The 18,591-nt window shown below is 38.3% G+C and overlaps 1 protein-coding gene across 1 annotated transcript in view; it reads left to right on the plus strand.

Annotated features, from left to right (window-relative positions):
- Positions 1-18,591, plus strand: part of Zmym2 (zinc finger MYM-type containing 2) — a 67,479-nt gene that overhangs the window by 14,617 nt on the left and 34,271 nt on the right. Inside the window, 6 exon segments of the mRNA XM_051160612.1 lie at positions 3,743-4,599; positions 10,938-11,223; positions 12,887-12,913; positions 12,915-12,955; positions 12,958-13,052; positions 13,801-14,013. Of these exon segments, the coding sequence (XP_051016569.1) occupies positions 3,753-4,599; positions 10,938-11,223; positions 12,887-12,913; positions 12,915-12,955; positions 12,958-13,052; positions 13,801-14,013 (1,509 nt within the window). The 5' untranslated portion in view covers positions 3,743-3,752.

The raw sequence follows: 18,591 nt of genomic DNA on the forward strand, positions 1-18,591 counted from the left end.
CAAGTGCTGTCTCAGCTGTACAGCTTACTTACCAAGGAATACTTCACTTCCCAAAAGAGGAGCTCACCTCTACACACCAAGTAGAGAAGGTTTCTACTTAACTCATTCTTTCCCTAGTCATTAGCTGACTTCTGAGGCCTGAATGCCTAAGCCAGACTGTGCCCTGTTGTACTTTGTAACTACTGGTGCTATGGCCTCTTGCCAGCATGTGATAGGTTCTAGGGTTACAGATGTGTGCTTTTGCCTCTGGTTTATGCCATGCTAGGGTTCTGAACCCAGGATTTTATGCATGCTAAGTAAACAATGTACATATGAGCTACATCCCGAGACCTCATTATGATTTAAAAAGAAACTAAATTTATAACCAAATAGTGTACCATGGTGGTTTACACCTGTAATTCTAGCACATGGGAAGATAAGACAGGATGGCCACAGTTCAAGGCTAGCTTGAGCTATATAGTGAATACCTGGCCAGTTAGGACTGCTTAGCAAGGCCCTATTTCAAACATAAAAGCCAAGGATCCCCTCCACCCTCGTAATTTTAGCTTAAAAAACAAAACCAAAATCAAACAAACAAACAAAAAATCAAATGAAAATCATGTGATCCAGAAATTAGGAAAATGATAAACAGTGAACACCCTACCCTGTCACCAGTTAGTCAAAGCGATAATTAAAGTTCTCTCTCTCTCTCTCTCTCTCTCTCTCTCTCTCTCTCTCTCTCTCTCTCTCTCTCTCTCTCTCTCTCTCTCTCTCTCTCTCTCTCTCTCTCTCTCTCCATCCATCCATCCATCCATCCTATTAGCTCTTTGTATTTTTTTATTTTAAGCCAGCCTTTTAAGATGTACATAACCAGGGTTTGGGGTGATGGCTCAGATGAGAAAATGTTTGCTGCACAAATATGCAAGCATGAGGGCACCTCACTTTGAGCACACACATAAGAAGCTGTGAGTGGTAGTGTGTGTTTGTCATCCTAGCAGTGGAGAGACAGAGACAGCAGGATCTGTGGAACTTGTTAGGCAGGCAGTCTAGTCAAATCGGTGAGCTCTAGGTTAAGTGATAGACTGTCTTAAAGCACTGAGGTAAGAAGTGTTAGAGAGATGATTTAGTGGTTAAGAATGCTTCTTGTTTTTCCAGAGGCCCTGAGTTTGTTCCTTGCAACCACGTTGAGCCTGTAAGTCCTGCTTCAGAGGATCTGATGTCTTCTTTTGGCCTCTGTGGGTAGCTGCACACATGTGGCATGTATTCAGTACACTTAAACTGAAATAAAAATTAATATTAATTTAAAAAGTTACGGTAAAGAACTATTAAGGGATAAATGTATATTGACTTCTGGCCTTTGCACATATGTGCATGCCGAGCCTATGTATATGCATGCACACTCATGAATATGTGTCTATACATATACAAAAAAATACCCGTATTCCTCAATCAGCTAGCTTTCTCTGTAAAAATAAAAATGTTGTCTATAAATCACCTCAACTTTCATACTCCTGTCATGTCTACAAATCTACTTACAGTGCATGCTCTCCATTTTTGCCCCTCTACATGGTCAACTGATCTCATTTCTGCCTTTTCCAGCCCCCTTTTGTCTCTTAAAATCTCAAGTTTTCTTGAAAATTAGTAATGCTGCCTTTGACTATGAACATCTCCATGTGTTCAAGAACTTTGTTCTAGTATTTGTTTTTGTTTTTCTTTTTTGACTCTGGCTTCTTTTTGGCTTCAGCATAGGTAGACATTATGGTAGGCATGCAGAGCTGGGTGTGCTGGTTCTTGCTGTAAACTGAGTACTTGAGGCTGAAGCAGGAGGATTGCTGTGAGTTTGAGACTAGATGGGGTTATGGAGTGAGATCCTGTCTAAAAAACAGAACAGATGAACAGAAATGGTTGGATGTAGCAGAGCATTGAAAGGCCCTGGACTCTTAACTGAAGTTAAGAGGCTTGTGCATTCATACTATCGACATGGACAAATTTGCTTCTCTCAGTTACAATTTTTCAAATGCACACACACACATGCATGTATTACTACTTTTATGTGTAAACTGTCCATATATATGCCTGTTGCTCATGGAGGCTAGAGGAGGCCATCTGATTCCCTGGAACTGGAGTAACAGATATTGTGAACTACCATGTGGGTGCTGGGAATTGGACCTAGATCCTCTGCGAGAACAGCCAGTACTCTTAATTGCCAAGCCACCTCTCCAGTCCTTAAGCTACAATTTCTTCCTCCGAGTTTCTCTGTAATTCCAGCTTCCCTGAAACTCACTCTGTAGACCAGGGTATCCTTGAGCTCATAGATCAGCCTGTCTACGCCTCCTGAGTGGTGGGATTAAAGGCGTGAGCTACCACCACTGGGCCTTTCTGTTTTGTTTTTAATTTAAAATGATAAGGTTTAATGTGTAGTTCTGGCTGGCCTGGAACTTTATGTGAAAGCAGGTTGACCTAGAACTTGAAGAGCTCCATCTGCTTTCCCTGGAATTAAAGGCCTGTACCTTGTGTGGCCTGCAGTTTCTTAATCATTAACATAGTATACAAATTATACCTAGATTAAAGGTTGTTTGGGAAATTGAACCAAGAAGTAGATTATATAGGTTTCCTTGGCTGCCGCAACAAACTACCGTAAACTTGGTATCTTAAAACAACAGAAATTGGGGCTGGAGAGATTTCTCAGCAGTTAAGAGCACTAGCTACTCTCCCAGGGGTCCTAAGTTCTATTCCCAGCAACCACATGGCAGCTAACAGCTGTCTATAACTTCTCTTTCAGAGGATCTGACTCTCTCACACATATAAAATAAAAATAAATGAATTAGGGTACTGGATGGATGGCTCAGAGATTAAGAGCACTGGCTGTTCTTCCAGAGGACCCAGGTTCAATTCCCAGCACCCACATGACAGCTCACAACTGCCTATAACTTAAGTTTCAGGAGATTTGACATCCTTAAACAGACATACATGCAGGCAAAACACCAATGCACATAAAATGAAAATAAAAAAATAGAAGTAAATACATTATTTAAAAAACAATAGAAATTTAACCTTATAGTTTTTGGAGGCCAGAAATCTGGCCTGGGATCAGATCAAGGTGTCAGCAGTACCTAGGACCTGCTAACCTTTTAAAACTGGGTGGTTGTGAAAATTTAGTTAACAGTAAAAGATTTCTGAATGTCCAAGGACTAAAATTTCAATAAGTTCCAGGTAAAAATTTCATCTCAAAAAGAAAAAAACAAAAATCAAAAACAAAACAAACCAACATAAAAACCCAAAAAGGGCTGGTGTGGTGACACACACCTTTAGTCCTAGCACTTGGGAGGCAGAGGCAGGTGGATCGCTATGAGTTTGAGATCAGCCTGGTCTACAAAGTGAGTCCAGGACAGCCAAGACTACACAGAGAAACCCTGTCTCAAAAAAAAAAAGAAAAGAAAAGAAAAGGAAGATAGCTGATGTCGACTCCTTGCTTTCATATTACTGCGCTAGTTTTGGATTTTCTGTTGACACTTAAATATTTACATTTTGGGTAAACTTTATGGAGATAGTGTATCTCTAGAAAGAAAGTAGTAGTGGAAGTGTAGTGCACATTGTTACTGAGAGTTGGCTGTGTTCCTTGTTACCCTGCAGGTAACAAGGAGATGTAAAATACATGATGCTTGAGATCACAGAATGTATTACAGCATTCTCACAACAGAAAGTAAATGCATCTTTAAAAATAAAATCACATTCTCACATTTTTTTTCATTTCCCGGAACAGGTTCTTTGGAATGGACACAAGTTCAGTGGGAACATTAGAGTTGACTGATCAAACTCCTGTTTTACTGGGAAGTACAGCCATGGCAACTAGTCTCACCAATGTAGGAAATTCATTCAGTGGCCCACCCAATCCTTTAGTGTCCAGATCCAGTAAATTTCAGAACTCTCCAGTGGAGGAGGATGATGATGTTGTTTTTATTGAACCTGTACAACCTCCTCCATCTTCTGTACCTTTGATTGCTGAGCAGAGACCAGTAACATTTACGTCTTCAAAAAATGAAGAACTACAAGGAAATGATCCCAAAATTGTTTCTTCATCGAAAGAGTTGACTTCTCAAAAGGGTAGTGTAAGTGAGACAATTGTCATTGATGATGAAGAGGACATGGAAACAAATCAAGGGCACGAGAAGACTTCCTCAAATTTTATTGAAAGGAGACCTTCTGAAACTAAAAACAGAACGACTGATACAGATTTCTCTACTTCTGCTTTTTCAAGAAGTAAGGTAAATACTGGAATGGTTACTAGTGGTATTACCACAGAACCAGACTCTGAAATTCAGATTGCTAATGTTACAACCTTAGAAACAGGCGTAAGCTCTGTGAATGATGGCCAGCTAGAAAGTACTGACGGCAGAGATATGAATTTAATGATCACTCATGTAACATCGCTGCATAATACCAGCCTGGGAGATGTGTCTAACGGACTGCAGTCAAGTAACTTTGGTGTGAATATACAAACATACAGCCCGTCTTTAACGTCACAGACCAAGTCTGGAGTAGGACCTTTTAATCCTGGTAGGATGAATGTTGCAGGAGATGTATTTCAGAATGGAGAGTCTGCACCTCATCATAATCCTGGTAAGTAGTGATACTCTACTTCATACAAATGAGTGAATCTAATATTTTGTCTTTTTTTTTAATTGTAATAAAAGTATTGTTAAGTATGCAGTTATGTAGAAAATGTTTTCTGCTGACATTAAAGTTTGAAATTTTAATAAGTTGTAAAACAATGTATAGCATGGTATTTGCAAAATAGAATATTAATAGTACTATGATTTTATGCTTACTGGATTAAAAATCCTGCAAATTTAGCATTTTTTATAGATTGTTTTTTGTTTATATGTATCTGTTTTATATGTAGATTAGAACAAAAAGATAAGTAAAGTAAAATCCTTAAAAACATTATACAATAAATTGCCCTTATATTGTTCTTTTATTTTTCTGCATATTTCCCATATTTTTACTAAAGAACTAAGGTATTTTATTTCCTAACTTTTGACGAAAGCAAAACACTTTGACGAAAGTAAAAAGGGATGACTGACAGGTGAAAAGTACAGTGTTTACTATATTCAACTCAATGACTTTGAAGTCCTTATACTTTGCTTGTTCTTTCGAGGCAGGGTCTAACTAATTATGTAGCTTTGACTGGTCTGGAACTTGCTATGTAAACCAAGCTGACCTTGGACTCAGAGATCTGCTTGCCTCTTGTCTAGAAGTGCTGGGATTAAAGGTGTGCACCACCACACCTGGCTCAATGCCCATTTTTTAAAAAGATATTTTCTCCTCTATGGCGTGTTTGGGAAAAGCCTTTAAAAAAATAAAAATTCTCTCTCATGTATGTGTATTTGCACACATGCCGTATTAGTTACTTTTATATTGCTGTGTTAAAACACTAAGACTAAAAGCAGGAAGAGGGAGAAAGGGTTTATTTTAGCCTACATGTCCTGACCACAGGCCTTCATGAATGGACGCAAGGACAGAAACTTAAGAGGCAGGAGCTGATCATCCAGAGGCCTTGCAGTAGTGTTGCTTATTAGCTTACTCTTTTCTGGCTGCTCAGCCTGCTCTCCCATTCAGTCAGTAGTTAAGACTTGCATATAGGCAAATCTTATGGAGGCATTTTGTCCATTGAGATTCCCTTTTTTAAAAACTCCAGCTTGTGTCAAGTTAATATAGAAGTAGCCAGGACACAGAGTCAGGTTCTCTCTATTGTCCTGTTGATCCTGGGGCTTGTTGACAAGTGTCTGTACCTGCTGAGCCATCTCATTTCGTGATGCTTAGATTTTTGCATTTTTAAGGATCTGGTGTATAGACTCTGTTGTTTTTAGACAAAATGCCAAACATTCCATTTTACCTATAAAAATTCAGGAGCAAGATAGTGGGGCGAAAGCCTACTATCTCAGAGAGGTAGAGAGTACAGCCAGATGACCTTCCTGTTCTGCTGAAGGAAAAGCCCCTTCTTCTCTATACTGCTTTGTTTGTGTTGTTTTTGTTTTGCTTTTTGGAGACAGGGCTTTCGTAGTCCTGGCTGTCCTGGATTTGCTTTATAGACTAGGCTGGCCTCGAATTCACAGAGATGCACCTGTCCTTGCCTCCGATTGCTGGGATTAAAGGCGTGTACCACCACACCCAGCATTGAGCCTGGAGAGATGGTTAAGAGCACTGTCTGCTCTTCCAGAGGTCCTGAGTTGAATTCCCAGCAACCACATGGTGGCTCACAACCATCTATAATGTGATCTGATGCCCTCTTCTGGCCTGTAGGCATCTATGCAGATATAACATTCATCTACATAAAAATCTTTTAAAAATCAAAAAAACAAGAACAACAACAAAACAGGCAGCGCACGCCTTTAATCCCAGCACTTGGGAGGCAGAGACAGGCGGATCGCTGTGAGTTCGAGGCCAGCCTGGTCTACAAAGTGAGTCCAGGACAGCCAAGGCTACACAGAGAAATCCTGTCTTGAAAACCCAAACTCAAAACCAAACCAAACCAAGCCTTCATGTTGATGTCCGTCTTTTCTGCTACCTGTAAGTCTAGACGTCTGTCTTCCAGACTTCCTCCTATGTTTACTTCCTGTCTATTGGTTGCTTGCTTTGCCTCTTGACCTATAGTCGGCTTTATTTAATCCTTTTTACAAAATATTCTTGGATTAAAGGTGTGTACTAGGGTTGAGCAACACCACAACTAGAAACAGGTTTTTCTAGTACACAATCTCAGGGTTCACAGTGTGATTAAAATATCCTGCAATAATTCTACCGAGCCACACCCCTAGACTGAACATTTTTGACCTATGACATATTGCCATAAGGTTTTCCAAAACGTTCTTACAGGTTTATACTGTATTAGTATGTTTTTCATCGTAGTTGTTTTTATTAGTTTTATGTAAATGTGCTCAGTTAGTTTATCTTCAGTGTTAGTCTTAGACTAGCTGTTTTCTAATCATTATGGTAACAATAAAAGTATGGTATGAAGACGCAAATGACATTGATCCTCACCATTTAGAGGAATCAGTCACTTCAGTCAGGGCTACATAGTGAGACTCTGTTTCAAAAATAATTGATATTATCTGTAATTCTGAGAGTATAGTGTAGATTTTAAAATCTCTATACCATTCCTTTAAATACTTAACAGGTTTTTTTTAAAAAAAAGCTTTATTTTTATTATGCCTTATGTGCCTGTCTGTTATGTGCATGTATGTGTGCAGTTGTCTGTAGATGACAGAGGGGGCATCAGGACTTTCAGAGATGAAGTGTTAAAAGATTGTTCTGAGTTCCCTGACCTAGATGCTGGGTACTAAACTCCAGCCCTAGAAGAGTACCAAGTGCTCTTGACTGCTGAGCTGTCTCTCCAGCCTCCACAATAGTTTCTAAAGTTTGTATATGTCATGTGTATGTGGATCAGAAGTTCTTGATTCTCTATGTAGTTCCAGTTTCAAAATTTTAATTACTTTTAATATATGCATTTATCTTATTTCTTTAGAAATATTGATGGGTCATAAAATTTATATACTATTTGGCCTGGCATGGTAGCACATGCCTTTAATCCCAGCACTCGGGAGGCAAAGGCAGGCGGATCACTGAGTTTGAGGCCAGCCTGGTCTATAAAGTGAGTCCAGGACAGCCAAGGCTACACAGAGAAACCCTGTCTTGAAAAAAGCCAAAAGAAAAAAAAGTACTATTTGTATACTGCTTATTTATTGTATAAAGGAAGGTAAAATGCACCTTTAAAAAATGTAGCAGCCAGCAAGATACTCATGTCACTAAGCCTGAATACTTTAGTATTGTCTCCCAGAATGAGAAAGCTGACTTCTGTAAGTTGTTAAAAAACCTAAAATGTGGGGCTGGAGAGATGGCTCAGTGGTTAAGAGCACTGCCTGCTCTTCCAAAGGACCAGGGTTCAATTCCCAGCACCCACATGGCAGCTCACAACTGTCAGTAACTCCAAGAACTGACACCCTCACACCAATGCACATAAAATAAAATATTTAAAAAAAAAAACAAAACCTAAAATGTAATCAGACTGAGAGCTCTTACATGTTTTGATCTGCTTTCATTTGTAATAGAGAATAATAGATTACTTCCTCAGCTTCCCCCTCTGTTTCCCTATGGGCCTCCCTTTCCCCTTCTCTCTTTCTCACTGTCTGTCTGTCTATCTCTCTCATGGCCCTTACTTAGCCCTAACTCCTTCCCCTTTCCTTTCCCCAAATAAACCTCTCCATAACATTAAGAAAAAAGGTAGCTTACTTAGGGGTCTGGAGATGGCTCAGAGGTTAAGAGCACTGACTGCTCTTCTAGAGGTTCTGAGTTCAATTCCTAGCAAACACATGTGTTCAGATGCCCTCTTTTGGCATGCAGGCAGAGCACTGTATACATAATCAATAAATTTTAAAAAAAAGAAGAAAGAAAGCTTACTTACGGACTGTGGGGCTAATCTGTATAATCTTGGCATCTGGGAAGTAAAGGCAGGAGGAATCAGTAATCCAGTCAGTCCCAGGTACATAGAGAATTTGAGGCCACTCTGACTCAAAAAAAAAAGTCATAAAATTTTGCTTTTTATACCAATTCTTCTTTCTATTGGTTTTATTTGGAAAAACATAACTGTTACCCTTTTTATCTGTTTATAAAACTAAAGGCTTAGATAGATGATTACCATTCCTGTCTATTCCTATAATGTTTTTAAATATTGGAGGATATGAAAACCTGTAACCAGGGGAACTGTAAGAGCTGATACGTAAAGAAAGCCATTAAGCTAAATTAATTAATTAATTTATTTATTTATTTATGACAGGCTTCCTTGGATCTCACTCTGTAGACCATGCTGTCCTTGAACTCAAGGAACCACCTTCCTCCCTAGTGCTAGGATTGAAGGTGTGCTCCACCACTGTCACTGGAAAGCTATTCTTTTTAAGAAAAGGGGTTTTTTTTGAAAGCTATTCTTTTTAGTTTTTAGAGACAGGGTTTCTCTATGTAGCTTTGGCTGTACTGGAACTCACTTTGTAGACCAGGCTGGCCTCCATCCGCCTTCCTCTGTCTCCCAAGTACTGGGAATAAAAGTGTGCGCTGCCACTGCCCGGCTAGAAAACTGTTCTTTGTAAAGATTTATTTATTATATATAGTGTCTTTGCCTGCAGGTACGCCTGCACATCAGAAGAGGGCACCAGATCACATTATAGATGGTTGTGTGCTACCATGTGGTTGCTGAGAGTTGAACTCAAGAATTTTGGAAGAAGAGTCAGTGCTCTTAAACTCTGAGCCATCTCTCTAGCCCTAAAAAGATGTTTTGGGCCAGTGAGATGGATGACTCAGCAGGTAAAGGAATTTGCAAGCTGAGTTTGATGCCTGGGACCCACATGATGATAAGCAAGAACTGCCTTTTAGAAGGTTGCTCTCCAATCTCCACTTGTTCCCACAACATGCACATATAAAGACAATATAAATGAAAAATTACAAAAAGATGTGAAATAATTTTATGTCTTTTCAAACATGTCGTATTGTCCATTTTTATGTTGATGTATGTGTTCCTTGTAAATACATCTACACTTCCTGTCTTATAACCAATGACATACTTTTTAGTGTTTCCTGTATGTTAGTCACATGTGTTATCATACTTAAGGTTCTGTGCTATTTCTACTTTAGAGAAAAATAAAACTTTTTTTAAAGTAGCACACCAATCTTGGAAGTGGTAGAATACAATATTATTTTAAATTTATTTTTAATCATTGCTTTGTTGTATGTGTGTGCATTACTGTGGAGGTCAGAGGTTAATCATATTGTTCCTCATGCACTGTTTATCTTACTGTTTGAGACCAGGTCTCTCATTTGCCTAGAGGTCTCTAAGTAGCCTAGGCTGGCTGGTCAGTGACCCCTAGGGAATCTGTGTCTGCCTCCTCAGTTCTGGGATTAAGAATATGTGTACCATACTTGGCTTCCCTTTTTTTTTTTTTTTTAAATAAACAACAAAAACATGAGTTCTGGGCATATGAACTCAGGTCCCCTTGCTCGTGTAGCCAAATACGTTACCAACTGAAACATCTTCCAGCTCCATTCTTTTTATAATTTAAACTAGCTGGCAGAAATAATGTTTTCTAAAAAAATAATTTTAATGATTTATTTATTTTTTTATATGGATTGGTGTTTTGTCTATGTGTATGTATTGGAACTGGAGTTACAGACAGTGTAAGCTGCCTTGTGGGGCTAGGAATTGAACCCGGTTCCTCCAGAAGAGCAGTCAGTGATTTTAACTGCTAAGCCATCTCCCTAGCCCCGTAATATACTTTTATGTTGTAGAACATGTTGATTGGAAATATGTATGTGGGGCTGGAGAGATGGCTTAGCGCTTAAGGACTGCTTTTCTAGAGGTCCTGAGTTGAATCTCCAGCAACCACATGGTAGCTCACAACCATCTATGATGAGATCTAGTGGCAGGCAGAGTACATCATCATCATCATCATCATCACAACAACAACAACAATAACAACAACAACAACGATGATGCAGCAGAGCACTACATAATAATAACAACAACAACAATAGAAGATATGTATATGTAGTAAAATAGCTAAGTCTAGCTAATCATACATTATATCATGTACTGTCTTGCCATTTTTAAGACATTAATATATTATTTACAGAAAGCACACAATTATTAATCACAAACACTACCTCTCTGCAAAATTGATGCCTCATTAGCATCTGAGTGACGGTCTTACGTTAGACCTCAAACTGGTATTAACTTCATGGCAGTCCTGTTTCAGTTTCCCAAGTGCCGGGACTACCGGCATGAACTACTGTGTGGCTTTAATTAGTTTCATAAACTTAAGACAAACTGGAAGAGTAAAACTATTTCTTTGATAATAAATTTTAGTGTTTTTAAATACTTATTTGATTATTCTTTTCTCCATATTTTGTTTTTTAAGATTCTTGGATCTCCCAGTCCGCGTCATTTCCTCGTAACCAGAAACAACAAGGGGTGGATTCTTTATCACCAGTGGCCTCACTTCCTAAGCAGATATTCCAGCCCTCAAACCAGCAGCAGCCCACTAAACCTGTTAAAGTCACTTGTGCAAACTGCAAAAAACCTCTACAGAAGGGACAAACAGCTTATCAACGAAAGGGATCCGCTCACCTCTTTTGTTCAACCACCTGCCTTTCTTCTTTCTCTCATAAACCTGCTCCAAAGAAACTCTGTGTTATGTGTAAAAAGTAAGATTAACCTTTCATATAGTTCTATGTGGTTGAATATTGATAGTAAAAGCTTTTAGAAATTTCATTAAGACTCTTAAAAGATAAATTCGTGTTTTAAAAATTGGTAAACTACTTTTAATTTTTGAAGCCCAAGGCTTTGGAGCTGATTTGTCTAGGCCCTTGTAATTATTTTGGCTGTCCTTTTCAGTGGATCTCCCGAATTTGGGGGAAAAAAAATGTGAATATTTACATCGTTTATATTTTTTTTTTTACAGTGTGAGGAGTCTAGTCTAGGGCCTTACCTCACAGAGGCACTCTACTACTACAGTCATTATTAATTATAAGAATATAGCTTAGTGTTAGACAGTTAAGTATTTATGTTCATGATACAGAAGATATATATGGTACATTCCTTATTAAAATAAGCCACATTTTACACTATCTTTAGAAATGTGGTTATTTTCAATTGGTAAATATTTGGGTTTTGGGTGTATTTGTTTTGAATGTTGTCAAAGGGTTAGCCTGGAATGGTAGTGCACACCTTTAATCCCAGCACTCAGGGAGACATAGGCAGGTGGATCTCTGTGAGTTCGAGGCCAGTCTGGTCTGCAAAGTGAGTCCAGGACAGCCAAGGCTACACAGAGAAACCCTGTCTTCAAAACAAACAAACAAACAAACAAACAAAAAAAAAGGAAATACAGCTTCTGTTCTTTTTCAGATCTGTTCTCACTGTTTACAAACAAAAATAGATGATATAATGTATTACAGCATCAAGTCAGATGGATCTCTTAAAGCAGCCCAAATCTGAAGCTATTTTTGATACACTAGATCTCTCTGAAAGGGCTTAATGCTTTAGTTTTGAAGCACAGAAGCAGTTGTTTTACAGTCTTTATGTTATTTACACTACGGTACTGTAATAAAGCTCTAGAAATTTAGTCTTTCTTTGAAAGAAAGACTTAATTTCAGTAGTGTCATATTATTATTTTAGATTATTTTTGTTGTCATTTTGGCTTTAAACTTGTGGCACTCTTAGAACTTCTCCTGAGTGCCAGGATTATAGGTGCATGCCATCCCTTCTATTAGTTTATTTGTTTGCTTGTTTGTTTATATTTAAACACAGTCTTATGTAATTTAGGTTGATATGTACTGAGGACCTTGAATTCCCAATCCTTTTACCTTCACCTTCTCAGTATTCAGATTGTAGGTGTGAGTCACCATGCCTGGCAAGTGGTACATTTAAGTAGAAAATGTTTTGTGTAGTTTCTCTTGCTGTTAAACTTTTGTGATCTAGTAATCTCATGCTTACCTTTTAATCAGGAAGAGGAATTGAGCAGGCACTATAGTTTAAATAATTAGTCTTGGATTCCATGTGATTATAGTAGTTTTATTTTAGTGTTCCCAATATCTGAAAGCTCTGTTTATGTATTTGAAGATAATTTACAGCGACAAGATCAAACAGTTTGACTTAAATCAATCTCTCTCCTTCCTTCCTTCCTTCTCCCTTTGCTAAAGAGTTCATATTTTATACTAAAAATGAACTTCTGCGGGGAAAGTGATCTTCTAGATGTAAAAAATAGTGTTTAATGTCCATGATTCAATCTGTGGTTAAAAATATCAGTTGTAACCTTTATTTTTAGTTTATTTTGAAATGGAACTTTAAGTTGAACCTCTTATTTTTCAGAGATATAACTACAATGAAAGGAACAATTGTTGCTCAAGTGGATTCAAGTGAATCCTTCCAAGAATTTTGTAGCACATCTTGTTTGTCTCTCTATGAGGACAAACAGAGTCCTGCTAAAGGAACTCTAAATAAATCAAGATGCACCATCTGTGGCAAACTGACCGAGGTTTGTACTTCCATCCTCCACTGCTCTTACGAGAGATGGCTTTGGGTCTTGACAGCTCTCCCTACTCTCTTGTTGATGCAGGTGTCCTTAGAAACTTGGAGTATTCCATTATGTAACCCCAGTCTTCCAAGGAAGCCGACTCAGGAAAAATTACCTTGTTTATTTCATCAGGTTGAGAGCAGTCACAAAAAAGTCACAGTATTTTGGTTGTTTTCCTTTATTATTGGTCTTATAATACATTTATTTATACAGATAGACTTGACTACACAAGAAAGACAAGCACTTGCAGGCAAATAGAAGTGGAAACATTTTCAAAAAATAAATTCCCATTACTAATCATGAAATTAGTTCACATTACTATTCAGTCATACTTTTTGAGTTGAGTGTAGTATTGGCTTTTCCTCTTTATTGTCAGTGCACTGTACTTTTATTTGTCATTTCTTTTGGAGTTGTCTAAAGATTTAAAGTAAGTCTGTTTATGAAAAGTAATACTAACACTATGTAAACATGTGAGTTTTCTGTCGTTTTATCTTTTGAGAAGTTAATAATGATAACAACTATGGTCATTCTTTTTTCAGTACCACGTGTATGTACATGCATTCTTTTATATATAAATAGTTCAGAGACATGATGGGTATTTTGATTTTTCCTTGCCTCAAATTGGCCTTCATAGAGTGCTGTATCTTTGTTGCTGTTGGATCATCTTTTTAAGTACTTGAAATTCGTTAAAATTCTGTTTTTCTTTTAGATTCGCCATGAAGTTAGTTTTAAAAATATGACTCATAAGCTGTGCAGTGACCACTGCTTCAATAGATACAGAATGGCCAATGGCCTGATAATGAATTGCTGTGAGCAGTGTGGCGAATATCTGCCCAGTAAAGGGGCTGGAAATAATGTTGTGGTGATTGATGGCCAGCAGAAAAGGTTTTGCTGTCAGAGCTGTGTCAGTGAGTACAAACAGGTAATGTATGTGCTAAAGAAAGAAAACCCCAGCCAGGTGTTCTGTTGTGTGGGTTTGGAAGCATTGTGGAAGCTCTAATGGAGGAGAATTTCATTTAATTTCATAATTGTCTTTATATGAAGATGACCCACCACAAATGAATTAGGAAAATACCTAGGTTGCTGGAAATCAACTTGTAATTTTGCATATAGTAGTAAGTGCTACTATTGCAGTTCCTCTTGAATTTTCTTTTGGGGGAGTTGGAGAGGGATTTTCAAACTGTTAGTTTGGTTTGGGGATCATTATTCTTCTATGTGAGATCTAAGATTAATTTCCAGTTTTAGGTCTCTAGTTTGAGTTTGTAAATACATTTAGAAGTAAAATATGCACAATAAGATGAACTATTTTGATTTTTCTTTGATCTCTATGCATTATTTGTAGGTAGACTGTCTTTGTCTACTTTCTTTGTTCTGTATTTTTGAAAAATTAAGGAAATGGCTAACTTCATTGTTAAATTAATCAATGTATGATTAGATTAATATTAATTAGTTCTTTAGAGCTGCTGTGTACCAGATAACATAGACTCTGACTTACACAATAGTGACCAACATTCTTACAGTTCTGGAGACTGAGAGCCCCACACTTGGTCTCTGCTGCTGCTCTCCCCTACTTCCTGCTTCCCTACAGCTGTCTTTTTTTTACTTTTTTAGTATATGGTCTTTCCCTCTTCTCATATAGGAAACCAGTCATGTTGGATTAGAGCTCCACCCTTACAACTTTATTTAATCATAATTACTTCTAAAAGAGTCTGTGTCTACATAACAAATTGGAGGTTAGAGTTTCAAAGTAGGAGTTGGGTTGAAGGAAGCACACAGCAGAGCAAACACCACCGCCAGGCATGTTTTTTCTTTTTTTAAAGGGAAGGTGGAGTATTGATTTGAGATTTAATGATTAAACGACAAATTTTTGTTAGGATCTGTATCATGTCAAATAAGTATTCTTCCTGTCTCACTGAGCTGTGACTAGACTTACATAGAAAGGTACACCCCCACCACCCCCTTTATTTTTCTTTGTATCCCAGCTGAGCCTGAATTTGCTGTGTAGGTGAAGATGACTTTGGAAGGCTGGTTCTCCTGTATCCGCCCTCCTGGTGGTACAGTTAATACAGAGCTTGTGTGGTTCTGAGCCTTCACTCTGGGCTTCATCACAAGCACATTCCACTGAGGAACACCCCCAACCTCTGTTGTTGTTTTGTTTTATTTTAGTGTTTGAGATGCAGCCACCTTCTCTGTAATTTCAGTACTGGCCTTGTTACTGCTAGTTATTGGTTCCACTATGAGCTAGGTCAGACCACCTTAGCAGGATTTGGGGTAAGAGTGGTTGGTGGTGGTTAAGCTATATTACCACTGCCTAGTGGAGGGAAAGATTTGGTCTATAATAGTAGCTAGGGTGGGAGGCTTAGGAGGCATACCTTCTACTGAAGAGTAAGATGGAACTTAGGCTCTATGCTTTGCCTTTTCTTGTGTGGGTGGGGCCAGAGTCAGGGGTTGAACGTTCTGTTTCTCCATGCTGCTGTTGTATTGTAGTTGTGGTTGTTTCTATAAGTTTTCCCCCTAATTTCAAGATTTTATTCTTTATAATTTCAACAAATTGTTGGTATATATCATATTCTCCTCCCCCCCACAAAAGTATCAAGGAAATCTAGGGTTTGTTTATTTAGCTTTTATCTGTAAATTTAATGTTCTGCCTGATGTGGGACATCTTCAGGCAGGTTTGGGGGGGGGGGCGAGGAGAACTTGTCTAGTTTTTCTTTTTGTCTTATCACTCCAGAACCCCAAAGATATGAAATAGTACATCTATTATTGTCTTAGAATTCTCCAGTTCTTAAACAATTTTTCTTTTCTATATTTATTTCTTTGAGACAGGATCTTACTATGTAGCCTTGGCATAGGCTTGAACTCCCCAGAGATCCACCTGCCTCAGCCTCTCAAATGCTGGGATTAAAGATGTGCACCATCACACCTGTTTTTAAATTTGAGAGCTTCTACTTTATTCTTAAACACATTATAATTATTGAGGCATTTTTATGATCGATACTTATGAGATCCTTGCCAGCTAATTCTAACATGTGGTTTTAGTTTTGACATCTGTTGCCTTATTAGCTTTGCTTTTTGTGATGATGATTTCTTTTTTTGTTTGTTTGTTTTTAGATTTATTTATGAATTATTTACACATTATTCTGCCAGCATGTGAGCAAGCATGCCAGAAGAGGGCATCAGATCACATTATAGATGATTATGAGCCACCATGTGGTTGCTGGGAATTGAACTCAGGAGCTTTGGAAGAACAGCCAGTGCTCTTAACCTCTGAGTCATCTCTACAGCCCAAGGATTGCTCTTTTTAACTTAAACTTTGATTTCTTAGTCTAGGGATCTTTTTTCTTTTATTCCTGCTTTTTGTGTGTGTGTGTGTGTGTGTGTGTGTGTGTGTGTGTGTGTATGCGGTGCGTGCGTGCGTGTGTTTGTTCGGTGTGTTCATTACATGTCTGGAACCCATGTTGCTTGAGCTTTTCATGTGGAATTTTGTGAACATTAGTTGAGCATACACCCTGTCACTGAGCGCCACAGCCCTATCATTGTTAAGTACAATGAACATTTTCTTGAAATAGTTATTCATGTTTTTGTTCTTTGAGTTTTTCATATATTCCGAAGTAAATAAGTAGGTAGGAGTCCATGCAGGCCCTTTTATTGATTATAAGACTTATTGGAGATCACAACATGATATGTTACAGTCTAGACAGTGTCTTGCAGCTTATGAACTAAAATTATATGACCCTTTCTTATTTTTCCCCATTTAACTTTGTCTCTCTGACTTTGAAGTTGGTTTTCTTTTTGTTTTTTGGGGGGCGGGGGTGTTAAGATAAAGTTTCTCTGTGTAGCGTTGGGTATCCTAGAACTCTAGACTAGTCTGATCTTAAGCTTAAGCTTGTCTCTGCCTCCTGGGTGCTGGGATTCAAGTCACAGCCTGGTGGCTTACTGATTTTTACTGTCTTCACTGTTTAGTTTTTGGATCCCTGATTATGCGCTGTAGATCATAATAGTATATATTTTGTTGCTTTTCAGTAACTTTCCACCTCCAGCATATTTTCATAACATGTAGGAGACTTAATCACTTTAAACTTTAGGGTTTATATATATAGCCTCTGTTGGAGGCTATATATATTAAGTGCTTTAAAAAGATTCTCAAAACAGCTCACTTTTCAGATAGTGAAAATTTAATTATTTCTTTATTATTTTAGATTTGAGATTTCATAAGTTTATTGTGTTTTAATAAGATCTTAGAATATGCTGGGTTATCTAAGAGGAACAAGTGCTTTTCCTGATTAACGGTGACATACATATGGTTCAGTACTACCGGACTGTTCTCTCAGCTGCTCAGGAAGCTGGGGCAGGAAGATCACAGTTTCAAGGCTGGTCTGCGCTAGGCACTGAGTTTAAAGCAAGCCTGCCCATCTCAAAACTCAGAAGTACAGAGGCTGGCGTGATGGCCTAACCTGTGCAAAAGTGAGCACATGAGTTTGAATTCCTTAGGACCCATAAGCCAAACAAGGTAGCATACTGTCTGTAATCCCAGTGCTCCCACCACCAGGATGGGAGATAGAGATAGGGCATCACTGGAAGCCCATATTCCAGCTTCCTGGTATACTTAACAAATAGAAGTCAGGACTGATACCTAAGGCTGTCCTCTGACCTCCACACATTCCACACATGTGCAATTAAAAACGTCAAGCGAACTGCCTGGATGTGGTAGTACACATCCTTATCCCAGCACTCAGGTGTTAGAGGCAGGATGGGGTCTCTGAATTTGAGACTAGTCATTCTACATGCCAAGTTCCTGTCTAGCCAGGGCTATATAGTGAGACCCTACCTGGAAAAGAAAGAAAACAAAAAGGAAAGAACAAAATATTAAAAATCCAAAGAGTGATAATTAGTAATCTCTATTATTAAGGTATATAAATATATATGTATAAAACTTATTTTCATTTTTATGTGCATTAGTGTTATGCCTTCATTGTATCTTTGTGAGGGTGTCAGATCTTGGAGGTAGAAACAGCTGTGAACTGCCATGTGGGTGCTGGGAATTGTACCCAGGTCCACTGGAAGAGCAGTCTGTGGTTAACTGCTGAGTCATGGCTCCAGCCCTATTAAGATATATTTTGATATATCTTGTCAGGTGTGGTGACTCATGTTTTTAATCTCAGCACTTGGGAGGCAGAGACAGGCAGATCTCCGTAAGTTAAAGGGTAGCCTGGTCTACATAATGAGTGCCAGGCCAACACAGAGATCCCAGGGAGGGGGTGCGGGGGTGGGGTGGGGTATCTTAATACTAGAGTGCTTATCTAGTACTAGAGACCAAGTGCTGGCCCTTTAATGCTGAGGTGATGGAGGGGATGAATCAAAGTCTGTTTTATTTATTTCCTACACTGTTATGTTAATGTTTTATCATTGTGTCATTTTCCCTCTACAGTGAGTACAGAACAGAAATGCATTGTTGAAAGTTAGGAAATTATAAATCAGTCAATAATTGAAGCAACTTTCA

This window comes from Acomys russatus, chromosome 18 (assembly GCF_903995435.1).
Source record: "Acomys russatus chromosome 18, mAcoRus1.1, whole genome shotgun sequence".
In the NCBI taxonomy this organism is placed as follows: domain Eukaryota; kingdom Metazoa; phylum Chordata; class Mammalia; order Rodentia; family Muridae; genus Acomys; species Acomys russatus.